The sequence below is a fragment of the Sus scrofa genome, chromosome 1 (genome assembly GCF_054392235.1).
Source record: "Sus scrofa isolate SSC_HxYL_T2T_F1_AM1 chromosome 1, Sscrofa_HxYL_maternal_Yorkshire_Landrace_v2.0, whole genome shotgun sequence".
In the NCBI taxonomy this organism is placed as follows: Eukaryota; Metazoa; Chordata; class Mammalia; order Artiodactyla; family Suidae; genus Sus; species Sus scrofa.
This window is the reverse complement of record NC_139383.1, coordinates 245,391,031-245,411,022: the sequence shown is the minus strand read 5'-3', so window position 1 is coordinate 245,411,022 and position 19,992 is coordinate 245,391,031. Positions and strand designations below refer to the sequence as shown.

The 19,992-nt window shown below is 43.0% G+C and overlaps 1 protein-coding gene across 12 annotated transcripts in view; it reads right to left on the bottom strand.

The window, feature by feature from the left end:
• Positions 1 to 8,807: 8,807 nt before the first annotated feature.
• Positions 8,808 to 19,992, bottom strand: part of LOC100154821 (spermatogenesis-associated protein 31D4) — a 191,497-nt gene continuing 180,312 nt past the window's right edge. For 11 of the 12 annotated variants that reach the window (XM_085019057.1, XM_005660180.4, XM_085019053.1 and 8 more), the window contains 4 exons: positions 14,860 to 15,016; positions 14,099 to 14,144; positions 13,453 to 13,513; positions 8,808 to 13,170 (listed from right to left, as the gene is read on the bottom strand). In XM_085019057.1, the coding sequence (XP_084875183.1) occupies positions 8,859 to 13,170; positions 13,453 to 13,513; positions 14,099 to 14,144; positions 14,860 to 15,016 (4,576 nt within the window). In that variant the 3' untranslated portion in view covers positions 8,808 to 8,858. Of the gene's footprint in view, positions 13,171 to 13,452; positions 13,514 to 14,098; positions 14,145 to 14,859; positions 17,368 to 19,992 lie in introns of those variants that run through there. The other variant, XM_085019119.1, reaches the window with a different exon arrangement.

Here is a 19,992-nt window from a genome sequence, read left to right as displayed (position 1 = left end):
CTCAGACAAAGACCAAACCATCAGAAGTGCATTGCCACATCAGGCAGTTGGGCATTCAGAGTGCGCATTCTACACTAAGAGTTCTAGGCCCACATCACAGAGGTTTAAGGTAAACAGCAAAGGTTCTTGGGTGGGGGAAGGGACAACACAGAGAGAAGAACCCATAATCCTTCCCCCACCATCCAACCTGGAAGATCCATCCATCCCTCCAGGGCCCTTAGACACCTTTAACCTACCTTTTGACCCACACATTCACATACCACATATTTTCCTTAGTGAAATTTTCTATTTGTTCCACCTGTTATCCAGACATTACCTGAGACCCTTCTACTTGTTGATAGCCCTTTGGACCCCTCATAATATTTAAAATTCTGCTATGGCACAGGGTTTACACCTCCAAGGTCTCCTCCGCCCTCAACTACAGCTTCCCCTCATACATGTGTTTTTAACTGCATGAAGCCAGAAATACACTTCACAGCAGCCTTTCCTGCCATATCTTCTCAGAAGAATACACATTCACCAAAAGCATGAGTGCAGAGTAGCCTGTACCAGTGAACAAGATGCATAACCAGAAGCCCATGGCAAACAGCTTCAAAAAACCATCAGTAATTCTTTTCCCCCCAAATTCTTCTTAGGCTATTCAGCCCCTTAGAGTTCTATCTAGCCTCCTCTGCCCATACAGTTTCTCATCCTGCTGGTCTCTCTTTCTTCTGCCAAATCCTTTCTCTCCACCAACATTTTAAATTTTTTTAAGATTTTTATTTTTTCTATTATAGGTGATTTATAGTGTTCTGTCAATTTCTGCTGTACAGCAAAGTGACCCAGTCATAGATATATACGTACATATATATACACACACACACACACACGCATATATATTTTCTTTTTCTCACATTATCTTCCATCATGTTCCATCACAAGTGGCTAGATGTAGTTTTCTGTGCCATACAACAGGATTTCATTGCTTGTCTACTCCAAATGGAATCATTCTCATCTACTAACCCCAAATTCCCAGTCCATCCCACTCTCTCCCCCTCCCCCTCGCCCTCGGTAACCACAAGTCTGTTCTCCATATCCATGTGTTTGCTTATTTTCTGTACATAGGTTCATTTGCGCCGTATATTAATTTTTTTCTTTATGCCTTTTTAAACAATATCATTTTTTGTTCATGGTATATATGTATTTATTTAATCTTCCCATGCTAGCTAGTCATTTCATAGTTGTAGCCATTATAGCTCCATTACTTAGATTTTAAACTGCTGAAACTAAGCCCTGTGTCATTTTTCTTTCCTTGCCTGCATTCCCTGATAGATTCTGACAAATTAGTCTTGATCCCAGATACCCAATTCTTTCCTTCCCGTATGAGGAAGGTTTACTAGTAATGACTGCTCCTTTCTTTACCTGTCTTCTCCTGCCTTTATTGTCTCTACCCAAAAGGAAGGTGCACTTCAAGTCCACCCCATCTCACATACACTTCTCCCTTGGCTGCGGGAGGTGTGTCTGCTCAGAAAAATCCCTCCATATATTTTTGCATCTCTGTTATATATATGTATGTAAAGTCTGGTTCTGACTGTCTCTAAGGTCCTTAGGATTCACAACTATAAAAACATCCTTTAAAGTCTGAGCAAAATAAGTACCAAAAAATTTCCAGGTGAGAAGGGATTATAAAAATGACCTATCAGAGAGTTCTCCTTGTGGCTCAGTGGAAATGAATCTGACTAGTATCCATGAGGGTGCAGGTTCGATCGCTGGACTCACTCAGTGGATTAAGGATGCAGCATTGCTATGAGCTGTGGTGTAGGTCACAGACATGGCTTGGATCTCGAGTTGCTGTGGCTATGGCTGTGGCTGTGGTGTAGGCCAGCAGCTACAGCTCCCATTTGACCCTTAGCCTGGGAACTTCCATATGCCAAGGGTGTGGCCCTAAAAAGATAAAAAAAAAAAAAAGACACATTAGGAGTTCTCACCATGGCATAATGGGTTAGGAGTCCGACTGCAAAGGCTTGGGCCACTGCAGAAGTTCATCAGTTTATGGCCCAGTGCTGTAGGCTAAAAGATCCAGACTTCTGCAGCTTCAGTGTAGGTTGGATTGCAGATGTGGCTCAGAACTGGCATTGCTGTGGCTGTGCCATAGGTCTGCAGCTGCAGCTCTGATTTGACCCCTAGCCTGGGAACTTCCATATGGCAAAGGTGCAGACCTAAAAAGGAAAAAAAAAAAAAGACACATCAAATATATTCTTTTAAAAAATGGCTTGTCATAAAAAACAAAGATTGAGAAACACTTGTCCAGATTAAAGGAGACTAAAGACACATAATAACTAAATGCAGTATGTGATTCTACACTGAATTCTGCAATGGAGGGTTTTCTTTTCGTTTCCAGCATATGGATTTCCCAGACCCGGGATCAGATCTACAACACATGTGTGGCAATGCCAGATCCACAACCCTCTCTGCACCAGGCCAGGGGTTGAACCCATGTCCCAGTACTCCAGAGATGCTGCTGATCCCATTGCGCCACACCAGGAACTCCTGTAATTTTTTTTTTAATATAAAAAGCCACAAATAAACTCTATAAACTGACAAAAATGGAATATAAATGGGAGATTAGTTAAAAGATTTTTATGCCGTTGTTAAATTTATTTAAGAAGATAAATAACTGTACTTGGAGTTCCCGTCGTGACATAGCAGAAATGAATCAACTAGAACCATTAGGTTGCAGGTTCGATCCCTGGCCTCGCTCAGCAGGTTAAGGATCCAGTGTTGCCATGAGTTGTGGTGTAGGTCACAGACACGGGTCGGATCTGGTGTTGCTGAGGCTCTGGCCTAGGCCGGAAGCTGTAGCTCCAATTAGACCCATAGCCTGTGAACTTCCATATGCTGCAGGTGCAGACCTAAAAAAACAAAAGACAAAAAAAAAATTGTACTGTATGTAAGAGAATCTCCTTTTTCTTAGAATATTCAAGGAGAAGGTGCATGAGATGCATTCTCAAATATTCAGGAATGTATGCATATTTTTCACATATATGTGCATAAAATCATATATATGGGGGGGCAAAAAGGGAAGGAGACAAAAAAGCAGAGCGTATAGAGATCTCAAACGGATCAAAATGTTAATAGGTAAGTCTGGATAAAGGGTATATGGTTTTACCATTCATGAAACTTTTCTACAAGTTTAATTACTTTTCAAATAAATACATTTTAAAAATGGACCACTGCCTGATGTCTGGAATTTTACCTAACTTTGAGATTTCTGTCTTTGATTCCTCAGCTACTACTACCACCATGCCCAGAGCCCAGAAGTGTGTAATGCCAACTTTAAAAGTTACTTCAGCTACAATTCAAAAAGATACATGCACCCCTATGTTCATAGCATCACTAGTCACAAAAGCCAGGACATGGAAAAAACCTAAATGTCCATCAACAGGTAAATGTATATATATAATAGAATACTGCTCATCCATAAAAAAAAAAAATGCCATTTGCGGGAACATGGATGCAGGTAGATATTCTCGTACTAAGTGAAGTCAGAAAGAGAAAGACAAATACCATATGATATCACTTATATGTGGAATCTAAAATATGACACAAATGAACCTATCTATAGAACAGAAACAGACTACAGACATGCAGAACAGACTTGGGGTCCAAAAAGGAGAGGGGAGAGAGTGGGATGGGCTGGGAGTTTGGGGTTAGTAGGTGCGAACTATTACATATAGAATGGCTAAGCAGTGAGATCCTACTGTATAGCAAAGGGAACTATATCCAAGCTCTTGGGACAGATGGAAGATAATATAAGAAAAGGAAGGTATATATATCTATATCTGGATCACTTTAATGTACAGTGGAAACTGGCACATTGTAAATCAACTATACTTTAATTACAAAAAAAAATTTTTTTAAGTTACCTTAGGTCTACCTGGGACCCTGGGTACATTTTAACAGGAGTTTACAAAATACTGAAGAGCATCAGCTCCCCTACCCCCACCAAAAAAAAAAAAAAAAAATGCTTTTAAAAGTTATATACAGTACAAAACAAAAAGAACAAAAAATTCAACATGTTTACAGTATGGAACCTCTAATTTCTTTCTTATCTAGTACCACCAAGTCATTTGTCTTCTGAGATTTTTTTGGTGTGAATCTGTTTGCCAGCACTTTGTCTGCTCTGCTAGTCAGTTACCATTCCTTTACCAGATTTCCATCTTCCATAAATGTGTTGACATCTTTTATCATATCTTCTCTCCTTCTTGTGATCCTCAAGTGCTTATTCTTTTTAAATCCTTTAACAGCTTTATTGAAATATAGTTCACAGACCATACAATTCACTCATTTAAAGTAATTCCACCATTCTTTTTGGTATACTCACAGTCATGTACATCACCATAGTCAATTTTTAAAACATTTTTGTGACTTCCAAAAGAAACCCCATAACCTTTAACAATTACCCTCTTCATCCCTCATCTCTAAGCAAACACTAACCTACCTCTGTCCTTTCTAGGTTTCCCTATTCAACATTTCATATGAATGGAATCATAGGTGGTCATTTGTGAGTGCCTTCTTTCACTTACCATACCATTTTCAAGGTTCATCCACGTTGTAGCATGGATCAGTGCTTTTCAATGCCAAAAATATTACAGTGTGTAGATATACCGTGTTTTATCTACCCATTCATCAGTTAGTGGACATTTGGGTTTTTTTCCCACTTTTTAACTCTTATGAAAAATAGTGTTATGAACATTTGTTTACAAGTTTTTGTGTGGATGTATGTTTTCATTTCTCTTAAGTATATACACACAAGTGGTATTGCTAGGTTACATGGTAACCCTATGTTTAACCTTTTGAGACACTGCCAGACTATTTTCCAAAACAGCTGCACCATTTTTCATTCTCACAAGCAGTGTGTGAGCTTTCTAGTTTCTCCACATTCTCACCAACACTTGTTTTAATCTGACTTTTTGATTCCAGCCATCCTTGAGTGTGGGAAGTGTTATCTCATAGCAGCTTTGATTGATAGTCCATGAGGGCTAATGCTATTGAGCAACTTTTCCTCTGCTCTTACTTTTAATGGCTTTCAGGAAAAAAGAAAAATGTAATCCATTATGTTTACCTTGAAACAAAATAGATCATTTTAACTGTGACAGAAAAAATATTTTCTTTTAAATATTTGGAAATGCATATACCATTGTCTTTATCAACACGGACAGCTTACTATTTCTATCCTTTTTGCATATCGTAATTACTTCGTTATTAAGGGACAGCAATATTATGCACTGAACTTACTCTAAAAGATTACTTCTTGGATGGAGTTGAAGGAGGAATTCAGTCAAATGACTCCTCAGGGTTGATTAAGAGGCAGAGCAGAACTGATTTCCAGACCCTCTAAAGCACAATGTTTTTTTGACACCAATGCTATGCACATCTGTTGTGAATAAATGTGTACCACAAGTGGTAAATATAAAAAAAGAAATATGAGGCGTTCCCATCGTGGTGCAGTAGTTAGCAAATCCGACTAGGAACCATGAGGTTGCGGGTTCGATCCCTGGCCTTGCTCAGTGGGTTAAGGATCCGGCGTTTCTGTGAGCTGTGGTGTAGGTCGCAGATGCGGCTCAGATCCCGCGTTGCTGTGGCTCTGGTGTAAGCCGGCATCTACAGCTCGGATTAGACCCCTAGCCTGGGAACTTCCATATGCCATGGAAAGTGGCCCTAGAAATGGACAAAAAAAATATATATATATGAGAGCTTTGACATGGGTACAGAGCATATGTCCAAGAAATGGATGGTAAGATGTTTAAATGGGCTTTTACACTTAAATCATAATATAAAATAAGGGATGTATCACATGATAAATGATAATTGTGAAAATCCGGTGAGGGGTACATGAGAGCTTACGTTGTTCTACTGCTTTTGTGCATGTCTAAACATTTCCATTAAAAAAAATAATAATAAGCTTTAAAAAAATAAAAGACGTTGAATGACTCATAAGGACATGGAAGCAACCAAAGAATATCTGCCCACATCGGCTCATTCCATCAAGACTAGAGTTTAATTATCTCTTAACAAGGAAATTTCAGGATGTATAATTCCTTTGAGGTTGGGAAGGAAACTTCTTTCCATACAACAGGGAGAAGGAAAGGAGGAATGGGAAAGTGGTTTTTTGGAAGGTTTTTTGATGAAAGTTCCCATTTCATAGCTTCTAGCTCCTCTGTGTTTGGTGGTTTGGTGTATCTGCTAAGCAAGAGGAGATGGCCTAAATTTGAGAAAAGTGGAGTATATTTTAAATAGATTTGAGTACCACTAGAGAGAAAATGTTCAAAGGAAACAGCCATCTAAGTTCCATTGGTTTTGTTCACATGTTAGTAAGCATGGAATAAGTATTTGTGGAATGGATGAATTATTTCCAGGTAATGCTGGGGCTGAGTTTATCATGTCACCAATATACTTGATTGTGAGATTTAATCCAGTAGTGATCAGCTACTTATAGGAAGGAATTTCTGAAAAAAAGAGAGATAAGGAATTTTTGTCACACAGGAAAGTTTAAAGGAGACTGGATGAGGCCCATTTGTAGTGGGGCTTTTTAAATGTTAATAACCAGATAGACCATCCAGTCTACCCTAGAGAGGGAGAAAAGGAAAACAAGAGCTCAGTGGATAGGTAAAGAATAAATGGAAAAATGACCTGAAGTTGAAAAATTAATGAGTGGTATATAAGCTGGAAGGACAGGGGGCATGAGGCCAAAGGGTGGAATGTCAGACTGTTATTCCAGGTGGCAGAAGTGTTCTTAGTAATAAGCTCTACCAGGTGGCAGTGACTGCATTGGAATGGAAGTAAAAGACCCTAGGATGAGATGATGTAGGAACTGGGAGGCTGGGTCACTGGCAGGTCTATCTACATGGAGTTACAGTTCTCCACTGCTTCCTCATTTCCTCATGTTCCCCACCCTGGGCCCCAACCCATCTTTTGTCCCTCCCAGGCCTCCACAGAATCTGCCTTCTTTCTGCAATCATAAGCTTCAGATATTGTAGGTTCAATGTCATTAACTCTGGATAGGAAGATAAAAGTAGGAGTTCCCATTGTGGCTCAGCAGAAACGAATCTATCTAGGATCCATAAGGATGCAGGTTCGATTCCTGGCCTCGCTCAGTGGGTTGAGGATCTGGTGTCGCCATGAGCTGTGGTGTAGGTCGCAGATGTGGCTCGGATCTGGCATTCTGTGGCTGTGGTGTAGGCTGGCAGCTGGAACTCCAATTGGACCCCTTGCCTGGGAACTTCCATATGCCATGGGTGTGGGCCTAAAAAGACAAAAAAAAAAAAAAAGAAAGAAAGAAAGAAAAAAGAAAAAGGGGAAAAAAGAAGATAAAATAGTGAGAAGGCCATAGTAGACATCTATTTCAGTTTTTTTTTGTTTGTTTGTTTGTTCGTTTAACATCTAGCATCCACAAGTCTTTCCGGAAAAAACTCAAGTGCTAAGATAATGCACACTATTTTTGACTCCCAGTCTGTACAAGTGGAGTTGCCTTCCCTCTAGACCTCATCGTAAGCATAGATGTCTGTGTGCAGTCTTGGCCAAAAAAAGGTTGTCCATGGTGAGCCCCTATGTAACTGAGTGCATAGCCTAGGACTTTCAAGTTCCTGAGCAGCAGGTATTCTGGGGAAGGTCTACCATGGTTCTGACAAGGCTGTTAATATCAAAGGTGGCAACTCTGTCCTGACAGGTGAACTGTACACACCAAGGGCAAGCTCTTGTATGTTGTCATCAAGCATAGATGGAAGGAAAGCACTAAGATCACTTATCCCAAAGAGGGGGATGCCAAGCTTGATGACATCCATGAAGATATTGTTTCATTACTCAAAGACACCCCCGCCCCATGCCTTTTTGGTATCAATGCTCTGATCAGCCTCAAGGATGTGGTGCTTGGATCAGACTGATGAATGAGGGAGCAGGACAGGGTCACAATATGGACATGATGGTTCCACCAGCAAGGACATTCTTTCCCCTTCACTTTTTCTTACTTTTCCACTCACTTTGAGGCAACTTTTCCTTACTGTGTATTTTAGCCGTATTTTACTCTGAGAGGTAGGTGGGTGCTTGTCAACATTCCTACCACTGACAGCTGAGTGGTACTTTTGCTCTGCAAAAAGAAAAGAAGGTCAATCATGCAGCCTAAAGAAACACCCAAGAAGGGCAACCACTTCCCCAAGGTGCCTTTCCAGTAGGGAAACCTCAATGTCAAGTTCAAAGTGCACTTCCCTGACACATTAACATCACCCACATGACAGATTCTTAAGCAGCTTCTATGCTATCTGTGGACTCTACCTCAACCAGCCCAGGATCTAGGACAGCAATACCCCTGCCCAAACAGTGTCATTCATGGTTTAGCCATCTGGAAAAGCCTCTGGTGGGTAAATTCTGAATAAAAATTAATCTCTTGTTTCTTCTTCAGCATCATTTTCAGAAAGTATACATGTCCTTAACCCTCTTTAGATATAGAAGACCTGTCTTCCCTGTTTCTCTAAAGGATATAAAACATTCACTGAGGGGGGATGTGTGGGCTGCTATACACTTTCATTAAGGTTAAGCTAAGAGGCAGAAGGCAAAGCCCCTTCCCCCCAGCTTCATCATGGAGGAAATGGATTTTGAGGGGGAAGGGGCACATATTATCTATTTCTCAATAAGAGCTCCAGAGGGGATAGGTCACCTTTTAGCCGAAGCCAAAGGAAGCAATCAGCAAGAGCTGTCTTCTTCCTTTCCTTCACACACAAGCCCTGAGTTAGCCAAAACCCATGCCCCAATATAGTACACAGAAAAAAATATATTAGAGAAATATTTATTGGGAAGAATCAATATTCTGCACATAGAAGGAATTATTTTTGGATGGGACCTTTTCCTCCCTGGAAACTCTGGAGAAGTGATTTCTGTCTAAACAGTAGAGACAGATCTCTGAACACAGTGCCTTTAGCAGTGGAGAGTGTGGCCAGCGGGGCCTGGACAGCTTGATGCCTGCAGGTGGGGCTTGGATGGGGCACATGCTCCCTGCAGGGCACTGGTGGGGGATGTTTCTGACACAACTGTTGGCCCTTACAAGCCACAACTCTATGGGGGTTTATGTTCTTGTCTCTGATCTTCCTGGTACTTGGAGGATAACTCTGGCCAGGAAAGATAGCTTCTTGGTGGCAGGACTTGTTATTTGTCACTTTAGAGACTGGAACCCGGTAGTTGAGAGGATGCCCCTGGCCAGGTCCTGTCTGGACCTGCACTTCTGCCTTCTGCTGAGTTTTCCCAGACTTCTCTGGGGAAGGAAGGGACTCCTGAGAGCAGGGGACATCTACTGGGTGCTGACATACCAGTTTCTCCTCTAGAAACTTCCCAATGTCTGTCATAATTTTCTGAGCTTCAGTTGTCCCAGTAACAGTAGCTCTGCTCTTGACTAGGCCTCTGATCTGTGCAGCTGATACAGGGCTGCCCTTCTCCTGGGGGCCTTCTTGCCTTTTGCATTTTCCCCCCGGATAAAGCCATTGAAAAAAGTGTTTCATTCTTTTTCTGGTAAGACTTTCAGGAGGAGGCTGCCCCTTCTGTGACAGGGTCTGGCAAGACTTGCTCCCAAGCGTCTCCTCTAATACCATCTTCTGAGTAGGGAGACTTTTCCTCCTAAGTTGGGATGTCCCCAGCCCTGCATCCCCTCCACCAAGCTCCTCTGCTTTGGGTCCCGGAGAGCTCACTCTCTTTGCAGTGCATGGGAAATTATTATCCTGGCACCTCCTGAAGCCATTTTTAGGGACCCAAGTCTTCTGCTGCTGCTCCATCCTGATTCCTCTATCCTCCAAATGGGCATGCAGCACCTGGGAAGCTCCCATATCCCCACCTGAGACACCCTGGGCATGAGTCAGTGAGGCCTTGTAAGTCAAGTTATCTGGAGCAAGGGACGCATCAAGGGGACGGCCTTGAGCCTGGCTATGCCCCCTGTTCTCTAGTTTACATTTTAACTCATCAAGCAGTTGTTCCTTAAGGTCTAAGGATTTAGGATCTTGGGGAACTGGTAGTTTTCTTGGGGGCCTTTCAGTGGTCACAGTAGTTTCAACTTTATTCTCATTCACATTTATGGCTTGGGAGCTCCCTGGCTTGCTGGTTGTCAAATTCTCACTGGCTTTTAATTGAACAGCATTGAGCTCCTCAGCCCTGAATATCTCCCTTGACACATTGGGCATGGAAACAGGTTCTAACTTCTCCACCTTTTGGCCTTGCTTCATTTCTCCTTTATCTCTAGAACTCACACTCTTAGACTTTGGCTCCTGTCGGGCCCCAGCTTGCTTTGTAAGCAGTTTTGAGGGGTATCTGTTGGCCGGGTGCATCTGTCTCTGATTTGCTTTCCCTGAAATGCAGAGTTTGCTAGTCGGCCGAGTCTGTCTGGCATCCTTACTTCTCTGAACATCCTCTGCAAGCCCACGGTTCGTATTAGGGTGTGATCGTCTCAGGATCCTCTGTCCTCCTTTGCCCACAGGCCTGGTGGCAGGGGCTGAAGCTGTTGTTCCCACCTTGTCTCCGTGAAGAGATTTAGAGCTTCCTCTTTGGAACCTGATGCTCCCAGATTTGGAGTCTGCCTCAGAAAGCTCATTGGTTGAGGAGGAAAAGTTGGAATGGGACAAGGACTGGGAAGAGGCATCTTTCAATTTAAAGATCTCTATGGATTCAAGGACCTTGCGGGGAAGGCCCCACAACATCCTCATATGAAACTTTTTAATATGGGCCTCCAGCATCTGTTGTGCCCTGGAATCAACAAAGGTCAGTTCGTGGCAGGTATTCAGGGAGTAGCTCTCGCCCATGGATGATGGCAGATTTCTCTCTTCTATTTGAGTGTGGGATTTCTCAAGAATAAGTAATGTCTGTTTGATAGCATGCCATGAGCTATTCACAGTCCCAGGGAGCTTACCCTCATTGATTTCCTCAAACTTCTTGCTCAAATGTACTTTGAGGGCATTTTCAAGTTGTCTCTGACCTAGGCTCCCTGCTGACACCCTTAAATTTTCCTCTGAGAGACTTGGCATCTGACTGTTTAGGTCTTTCTCAGAGTCATACTCCAGATCCTTATCTGAAGAGCTTTTTGTGTCATTCAACAGGTGATCTTTCGGGTGGTGCTCTAGGCTCTGCCCCTGATCCTTCCCCACATCTGCCTCTTGCTGGAGCATTTCTGAGTCCCTCTCATGGATGCTTCCAGGTTGGCTCAGTCCAACACTCAGATTTTTGCTACTCTGACCCTTAAGCACAGAGATCAGTGAGACTCCGTAATTGCTTTCTGCCTCAGAGATCTCCAAAAACTCTCTCGGAGGCATTAACAGTGACACAGACTCAGTGATTCTGCGGGGCAGGCCCCACCGGTGTTGGATGAGCCTTTTTCGAAGGTGATGCTCTAGTTTCTTTCGAATTTCATCACTGAGAGGAAACTCCCCAGGAGGGATGGAGATTGAAGCATGAGCCCGGGGGGCCCCGGGGCCCCGGGGGACCTGGTGGTAAGAAATACTGGGAGCTGGTAGACAAGAGTCTTCCTTAGATCTTTGGACCACAGAGGGTACACCCCACAAATTTTCCTGTTGTTTCTGCAACATGTTCCATTCCAGCTGTTGAATTTCAGATGAGGTAAGACACTCTGGTTCATTCTGAGGCTTATGGAAACACACTCCACAGATCCTAATCTGGGATAGAGGACTAGATGGTATGACTGGGAGTGGGGATTGAGGGTGGACCTGGGGCTGGACTTCAGTGAGAGGTAGAGGCTGGGATGGAGGCAGAGTTTGAGGCAAGGGTTCAGGCTGAATCTCAGGTAAGGACAAAGGTAGGGGATGGGGATGCACTGGGGATTCTTGGTCTGCAGAGAAATTAGAGTTTCTATTGAAAATAAAGACTGAGGAACCATCACCTGAGACATGAAAAGCAGAGGGCAAGGACTCGCTGTGCAGAGATGGGAGACCCCAGAAGAGCTGGATACATTTTTGCTGTAAATGGTCCTCCAAGGACTTAGGATATGGGGGCTGCTGATGCATATGCAGCTCCTTTGGTTTGTCTTTGCTGCTCCAAAAAGGAAGGGAGGCAGCCGGGTCGCGCTTATCAGCATTTGACTCCATCATTTTCTCTGAAGAATTTAGTTGGTAGTCTGGACCAAATTGTTTTGGAAAATAATCTTTTTTCTTTTCTTTTTCCTTCCACATCAGGAAATCACTCCTCTTTTGGACCTGTCTCTCCAGGAGTGCCAGGACATCAGGGCTAAGAAATGAGAGGTTCCCAGGCTCTACAAAGATGGCTGCAGGGTCTCCCCCAAAAGAGGTCTCTGCAGAATGGAGGGCAAGAAACTCTTGATTGAAATCACACTGTGTCAATGTGGGAGGAAACAAGTCTTTGGCATGAGCTTTCCACCAGGAGAAGTCTGAAACTGACAGGCCTGAATGATCAATGCCTCTGAGTGTTGGGACATAAGTGGACAATGCACCAGGGCTATCAGGAGGTGTGCTCTCGGGAAGAGGCTTCAGTAAGATGGCAATTGATTTAGACTGAGTGACAGTTAAAGTGCAGTCTTGCTGTGGTGAAACACACAGGGTTGGTGGTGCATGATGACAAGCAAATGAATCAATGGGATTCATTGCCTGGGACAAATCTGATAAGTTATTAATATCTTGGGCAAAGGTGGGGTCAAGAGAGAAGATGGTATTCAGAGACAGAGTGGCCTCTGGTGGGACAACAGGATCTGCTGTCTGAGTGTCATGTGGTAGGAGAGGGGGGAAGGCAAGGGCTTGGGGTGGGGAACAGTCTACCGGGAATTCAGAATCCAAGGGAGCAAAAGGCTCTGGTGACAGAGAGTGACCCAGTGGTGAGGGTAAAAAAAAGTCAACTAAGGGAGTCATCGGCCTCGGTGAGAGAATGGAGGGGGGCAGTGGGGAAGGCTCAGACAGAGAGGCTGGTATTAGGTCTCCCGGAGGGACTGCTGAGGCGTCAGGGGACAGAGTAAACGATGAGTCAGTCACAGGAGCTGTAGAAGCCAAAGGGGACACAGAGGAAGTAGCATCTTCCAAGGCCTCTGGGAACAGCAGCCAACTGACCTCAGCAGATGCATTATTACACACCTCACAGGAAGGGTCTGGACACAACAGCTGACGAAAGCGGGTGGTATCATCATGCCGGCCCAGGGGGCTGCAGGAGAAAGGAAGTACAAAGATGCAACCAGAACAAGAACAAAGAAAGGGAGACCTGTTTGTTTGGTAGGGGTGGGGTCACTTGGAGCCTGCTGCCCCTTTACATTTCTCCACCTCTATGACTTCACAACACACTCCATAGCCCTCACCTCCAGGCCTTCATTCACCTACTCATTCCTATGCTACACCCTCCCATGACTACAGCAGGCTGCACTGAATCCCTGGAATTGCTTAGAATGTGCTAAAGAGGGGTCAGGAAAGAAGGGGAGAGACTAGTCACCTTTTCAGAATGGAAATCAGCTTCATTTTCTCCTCTGTTTCTGTCTGGCGACATCTCCAACCTGAGAAACCAGAATGGATTATATGTAATGAAGGTAGAAGCACAGGTATTATACAGAAGTCCCTTTATTGGAACACCTTGGGATATTAAACTCTGAAAGACCCAAGAATTAGGACATGGGGTAAAGTGGTCAATGATATTAACAAGTTCACATGTGTATATTTCTTCCTTTGTAAAGTACTTTCACATGCATTTATATCTCATGTGATGCTTTTAAAACCACCATGTGAAGCATGGAGATCAGTGCTGCCTCAGAGAGGAGTCTGATCATCCAGGAGGTCAAAGGACTTTTACAAAGTCAGGACACAGAAGTTCTGACTCCTGACATCTCACATGGCCACCTGATGGGAAACACTCATTGCCCAGGTCCCTCACTGCTTCATGCCCAGCAATGGGCAGGGCAGGGAATCTGAGAAGTGTCCCAGGCTCTGACTGCTTTTCCATGAGCCTCCCCTCTGGGAGCTTTAGTTTCTGAGAGGAATTGTATCTGTCAACTGACATCCTCAGAAATCAAGGACCTTGGATCTCATAGAAGAGGCAGGAAGGGTCACCCTGGGAGAGCTGGATGGAATAAGCAGAACCTTACCTTTCGATGTTCCACCCTTCCTTCTCCTCTTGGCTCTGCCTTGACGCTGAGAACAAAAAGAAAAGAATGAAAGGCAGGGATTCATTTTCTCGCTCCTCTTTAGGAAACTCAGATATTCATTATCCATGAATAATATGACTGTTTTAATTAATAGAACTATGTCTTCCTCCCTTTGATCAATTTTAAAGGTTTGAAATGTTTTCTTTGAAAAACACAAAGAAGGACTTTTGTCCGTGAGGGCCATACTTGACATTCTCAGAAGTCATCTGCTCAAGAAGGGCATAGAATCTGAGGCCAAAAGTCATGTCTGTGTCTCTCAGATAAATCCCTGGATCTTGGATCTCAGGCTCCTGCCTCTGCTCAGAGGATCTCAAGCTCAGCACTGCCTGATGCCCAACTCAGAACGGCTTGCTCAGGTGATGCCTGACGTGAGAATGTGACTTGTGATCAAGCCTTGGGGAACTCTGTTCTCCTACATAGACCTCAAAACTCTCTACATCACCCAACCCAGGGCCATGAAATCACTGTTTGGGATTTTATCCTGGAATCCTCCAAACACTCAGATGGTCTGTGAGTTTCATACGTCAGCCTTTGTTCTCCCTGAACCCCTTGCCCTTTCTGGTCTATGAGTTCTATCCTCTCTTCAAACTCCCTATCTTAAGATGTCTCTCTGACTGAAGCAAACTCACTTTAAAATATGGGAATAAAAATGGATCCAATAGTAAGGAATCTCTGTTGGGGGTTCTCCCAGGGTTACTTACCTTTCGGATGTCTTTGGTTTTACAGGAGGTCGGTAAACATGGAAACCCCACCAGGTACCACAGGAACAGAAGGAGCAACCCTAGCCCACATACGACAGTGAGGTTGGGGTCAATATCCAAGGACGTTGAGCCAAAGCTCAGACATGGGTCAGTGTGGCTGTTTAAAAAAGAGAGAACTTTCCATTTTCTGAATTCCATTATTTGAATCACAAGGCAGCCTTGAAGTCAATGAGCACTGAGAGTGCAGGGGCTTGGTTATAGTCCCAGGCCTGCATCACAGAGTACTGAAGAGTCACAAAGGGTTTCTGAGGGTGGGGGAGGGGGCAACCTGAAGAGGATGTGCCCACAGCCCCTCCCCCACCCACCTGCTGAACCAACCCCTCCACCCCTCCTGGGTTCTTCAGGTGCCTTTGTTCTACCCTGCCATCCTGTTTTCCAATTCCATCCTTTCATGACTTCATATATTTAGATTAATGAAATTTTCTGCCTGTTCCATCTGTAACCTAGATATCACCCAAGTCCTCTTTTCTGTTTGAGGACCTTGAGTGTCACCATTCCACTGCTTTGAAAGTGTGAAAAACTGCCTGAGATTTTCGCTGGACATTTACAGTCAGGGTCACTTATGTCCTTAAATCAATCTTTCCTACAGAATGTTTTTTCTACATGAACCCAGATAGAGAACTTAAAGTTCTTTTACTTAGTTTTGCAAATGTTGAATAGGAAATGGTGGTTTTTGTTTCAATCAGCCTTTACCATCTTCAGACAGGGGCTGGCTCAAATAATTAAAATGAATAATTCATCTTTCAACAGTCAGAAAACCAAAATCACTATAAAATAAATGTAAATAATTTAAACCTCACATAATCTTGAGGATAAGTGTGTAGCACTTATTTTTCTGAGGTTAGTGAAGCTTAAACTGCATAAAGACTTTCAGGACATGCTATACATACATACCCACACCTTTGAAAAACCAATTCTGTATTTTCAAACCTAAGAATAAAGGGTTTTCTCATTTTATTTCAATATTCCTTGTTTTAAAATTTTGGCTCTACTTCTTACTTGACTTAAAATACAGGTAGTCCCTTCATGCCACATCAGTTTTCTAACACATGACAGGGATTCTAACACAATCCCTGTCCTAGTCAGTTTGGGCTGCCTTAAAAAAACACCACAGATTGAGTACTTAAACAGCAAACACTTATTTATCATAATTCTAGAAGCTGGGAAGTTCCAAATGAAGGCACTATCAGATTCTGTGTCTGTCGAGACCCACTTCCTGGTTCATATGCAGCTGCCCTCTCCCTGTAGCCTCTCATGGCAGAAAAAGAGGCTGAGGGAACTCTAATTCCATCCATGAAGCCTCCACTGTTATGACCTAATCACCTCCTAAAGGCCCCATCTCCTAATACCATTATGTTAGGATTAGGGTTTCAACAAATGGATTTGGTGGAAATATAAACATTCTGTCCATAACACTCTCCAAAGGCTGGGATGGGTTACATTATGCTAAGTCCTCTGGTGGCAGGGTGGGACCCAGGAGTGTCAAAGCCTTAAGGCAGAATCTAGTCTTGAGCAGCCTTACATGATGATCCTTGTGGGTCCTATAAATGTGACCTTTTCCTAAGAGTGCCTTGCTACACACATACAAAAAAAGGTTGAGAAGCTCAGCTCTAATAATCAACCCCATGTATGTTCGAAAATCAACTACCTGCCACACTTTTTTTTTCAGGCTCCTGTCAAGATTAAATAATCCCAGTATTTACCTTTCGCCCCCTTCCTACATCTTCCTTTCTAAATTCTTGATCTTCTTGACGGCTGTCCTCTGAACTGTCTCTAACTTCTCATGTCTTTCTTTAACTCTGATGCCCTTTATTTGACACCCACAGCCTAGCCCAGTTACTTGATCTCCTGAGAAAGGGTTAGACAGCCTTCAAGCCCGCAAAGTCTTCTTTCAATTATGCAGGAACAGGTTACCTGCCCTAAGGATAAAATCTGCCAAGAGGCGCCACTTCCTCCTCACCTTGATGTGCAGCCTCAGCCAAGTTTTCATTTAATAAATATTTACTGCTGGAAACAAGGAGGTTTGAGCACCTGTCACTGTCCTTTAAAGACTTCATGGTGCAGTTTTAGGAAAAAGCCCTCCACGAGTCAAGGGTTACCACATAGAAGAGGGCCCCCATGGCATTTGTGAATTGCCACGTGATCTCTGGGATTAGATCAAAAAAGGGACAGACGCTGTGGGTGACAACTGCTTAAACACATTATACTCCTCAGGAAGGCATCCCTGCATGCCTACCCTCTCCAATTTTCGGCTACAAATGAACGATTCTTTGAGAAGATGGTTAAAGAACAGCTCTTCTCAGAGTTCCTGTTGTGGCTCAGTGGTAATGAACCCAACTAGTATCCATGAGGACTTGGGTTCAATCCCTGGCCTCACTCAGTGGGTTAAGGACCTGGCATTGCTATGAGCTTCGGTGTAGGTCACAAACAGTTGGATCCTGCAATTGCTGAGGCTGTGGTATAAGCAGGCAGCTACAGCTCTGATTTGATCCCTAGTCTAGGAGCTTTCATGTGCCAGGGGTGTGGCCCTAAAAAGACAAAAAAAAAAAGGAATAGCTTTTCTCTTTTAAAAGGCTACCTCTTGGCTAGATAGCCTTACATACATTTGTGTGCTTTTGTGTTTAAAACCTACAAGAGGGTTCTGTCAATTTTCTACTGTACAGCACGGAAACCAGCTATAATGGAAAAAAATTAAAATCATTTTATATAAAAAATAAACACCTAAAATATTTTAAAAATAAAATAAAATAAAAATAAAACCTACAAGAAGAGTTTCTGCTGTGGCTCAGCATAGTGTCCATGAGGAAGTGGGTTTAATCCCTGGGCTCATTCAGTGGGTTAAGGATCTGGTGATGCTGCAAGCTGTGGTGTAGGTTGTAAATGAGGCTCAGATCCAGTGTTGCCATTGCATAGGCCTCAGCTGCAGCTCTGATTCAACCCCTAGCCCAAGAACTTCCATATGCTGCAGGTGTGGCCTTAAAAAGAAAAAATAATAATAAAGAATTTTAAAAAAAAGATTAAAAAAAAAACTTTAGACGTTTCAAAGGCTTCTCTGAAAATGTTAACAAGGCTCCCTTTTAGAATCTGGTAGAAGGTCCTTCAAAATCTACAGAAATAAGGGACTAAAGGTACATCACTTTTTTTTTTCTTTTTCTTTTTGTACTAACCACAAATAAACTCCATTGGCAATTAGTAAGAGGGGGGTCATAGTACCTATTTTCCCTAGACTAACATCAACTATAAATTATAAGTTTATTTGTCTAATTTACAAAACATTTTGCTTTTAGTGGTCTCAGTGGATTTCCACAAACATCCTGTGTTGTAAACAGGACAGGCATTACTGTGCTCATTTTATCAATGAGTAAAACTGAAGCTCAGAGAGGTCAAGTGACTTCAGCAAAAACATAGCAGAGTCCTGACAACCAAATTCTTACAATCTTAATGCTTCTGTTTTAAACAATATAAATAGTGATGTCTTAAAATAAAAAGTATACCCTGTTCCTAAAATCAAAGATTCATGTGACTGAGAATATTCACTTTGTCTATTAAATGGTGCCAAATTTGGGAGGTAAAGAAAAGCTATTTTTGGCATCCTATCACCATTTAGGTATATTTTCCTTTTCATTCTTTTTTTAATTATTTTTTATCTTTTATTTTATTTATTTTTTTTTTGGTCATTTTAGGGCAGCACCCATGGCATATGGAGGTTCCCAGGATATGGGTCCAATCAGAGCTGTAGCTGCTGGCCTATACCACAGCCATAGCAATGTAGGATCTGAGCTGTGTCTATAATCTACACCACAGCTCGCAGCAACACCAGATCCTTAACCCACTGAGCAAGGCCAGGGATTGAACCTGTGTCCTCATGGATGCTAGTCGGGTTTACTAACCCGTGAGCCACAACAGACACTCCCCTCCTTTTCATTCTTAGCACCAGTGTCATGATAGGTTTTCCCTATTGCCCTCTTAAACTCTGCTTTCAAGAACTCTATTGCATACGACTCTCAGAAAGGTATAAAGGAATAACAAAAGTTGAAAATGTCATCCCTCCCTGGAACACATTTCACACGTTTTACATATATCCAACCCCAAAGCCTGGTAATAAGGCTCTCACCAGAGCATTTCAGGCAGCCATCCCGAGGTGGTGGTGGTAGCTTTTAGGAGAGTGAGATCTCCTCACCACCCAATGACTTCTTCCCAGGTGACCTTCATCACCACGCAGAAGTCTGATCCCGGATTTCACGCTGCACTTATGGTCTCCCCCAGGAGGAGTATTTTCCAAAAGCTCCGCTAGCATAACATGCTGCTATTTGAGGAGACTCAGCAGAGGTAGGTCATTAGTTTAGGACTGTCACATGTCCTCAGTGCCACACATCCCAACCATTATCCCAGGGATGAGTCCCATGGAGGGAGCTATTTTTAGGTTATCAGAAAGTCTGAAGAACAACAGATTTTAAGGCAAAATCCTTTAAAAATGCATTTAAAACAGTGGCTAAGGTGTTCATCATTCATTCATATACCACATTTTTATTGACCTCTGCTTTGTAGTATTTCTACTAGAAATGCCAAGAAAATAAGGCATTGCCTCCATCACCAGTAAGTGAGATCTGCAAACAACTATAATAAAATAATATGAACTATAAAAGTAGGAATAAGAACACAACAAAAATACAGATAAAGGAGCAATTAATTCTTCTACCAGGAAGAAGATGAGAGTGGAGCAGGGAAAATTTCCGAGCTGGTGCCCATTGAAATGGGCCTTGTAAGATCACCTCCTCCTCTCTTCTTCCCCTCGGCCCTTGACCCTCTTCCTCTTCCCCTTCCTCCCCCTCCTTTTCTTCTTTCTTTAGACTTTATTTTTTTTAGAACAGTTTAAGGTTCACAGTAAAATTGAGCAGAAGTATAGAGTCCTCATATGCCATCTGATCCCCCAACAGCCCTACACACACACACACACACACACACACACACACACACACACACACGCAGAACCTCACCTATCAACATCTAGCATCAGAGTGAGACGTTTGTTACAATCAAACCTACATTGACATATCCTTGTCACCCAGAGGC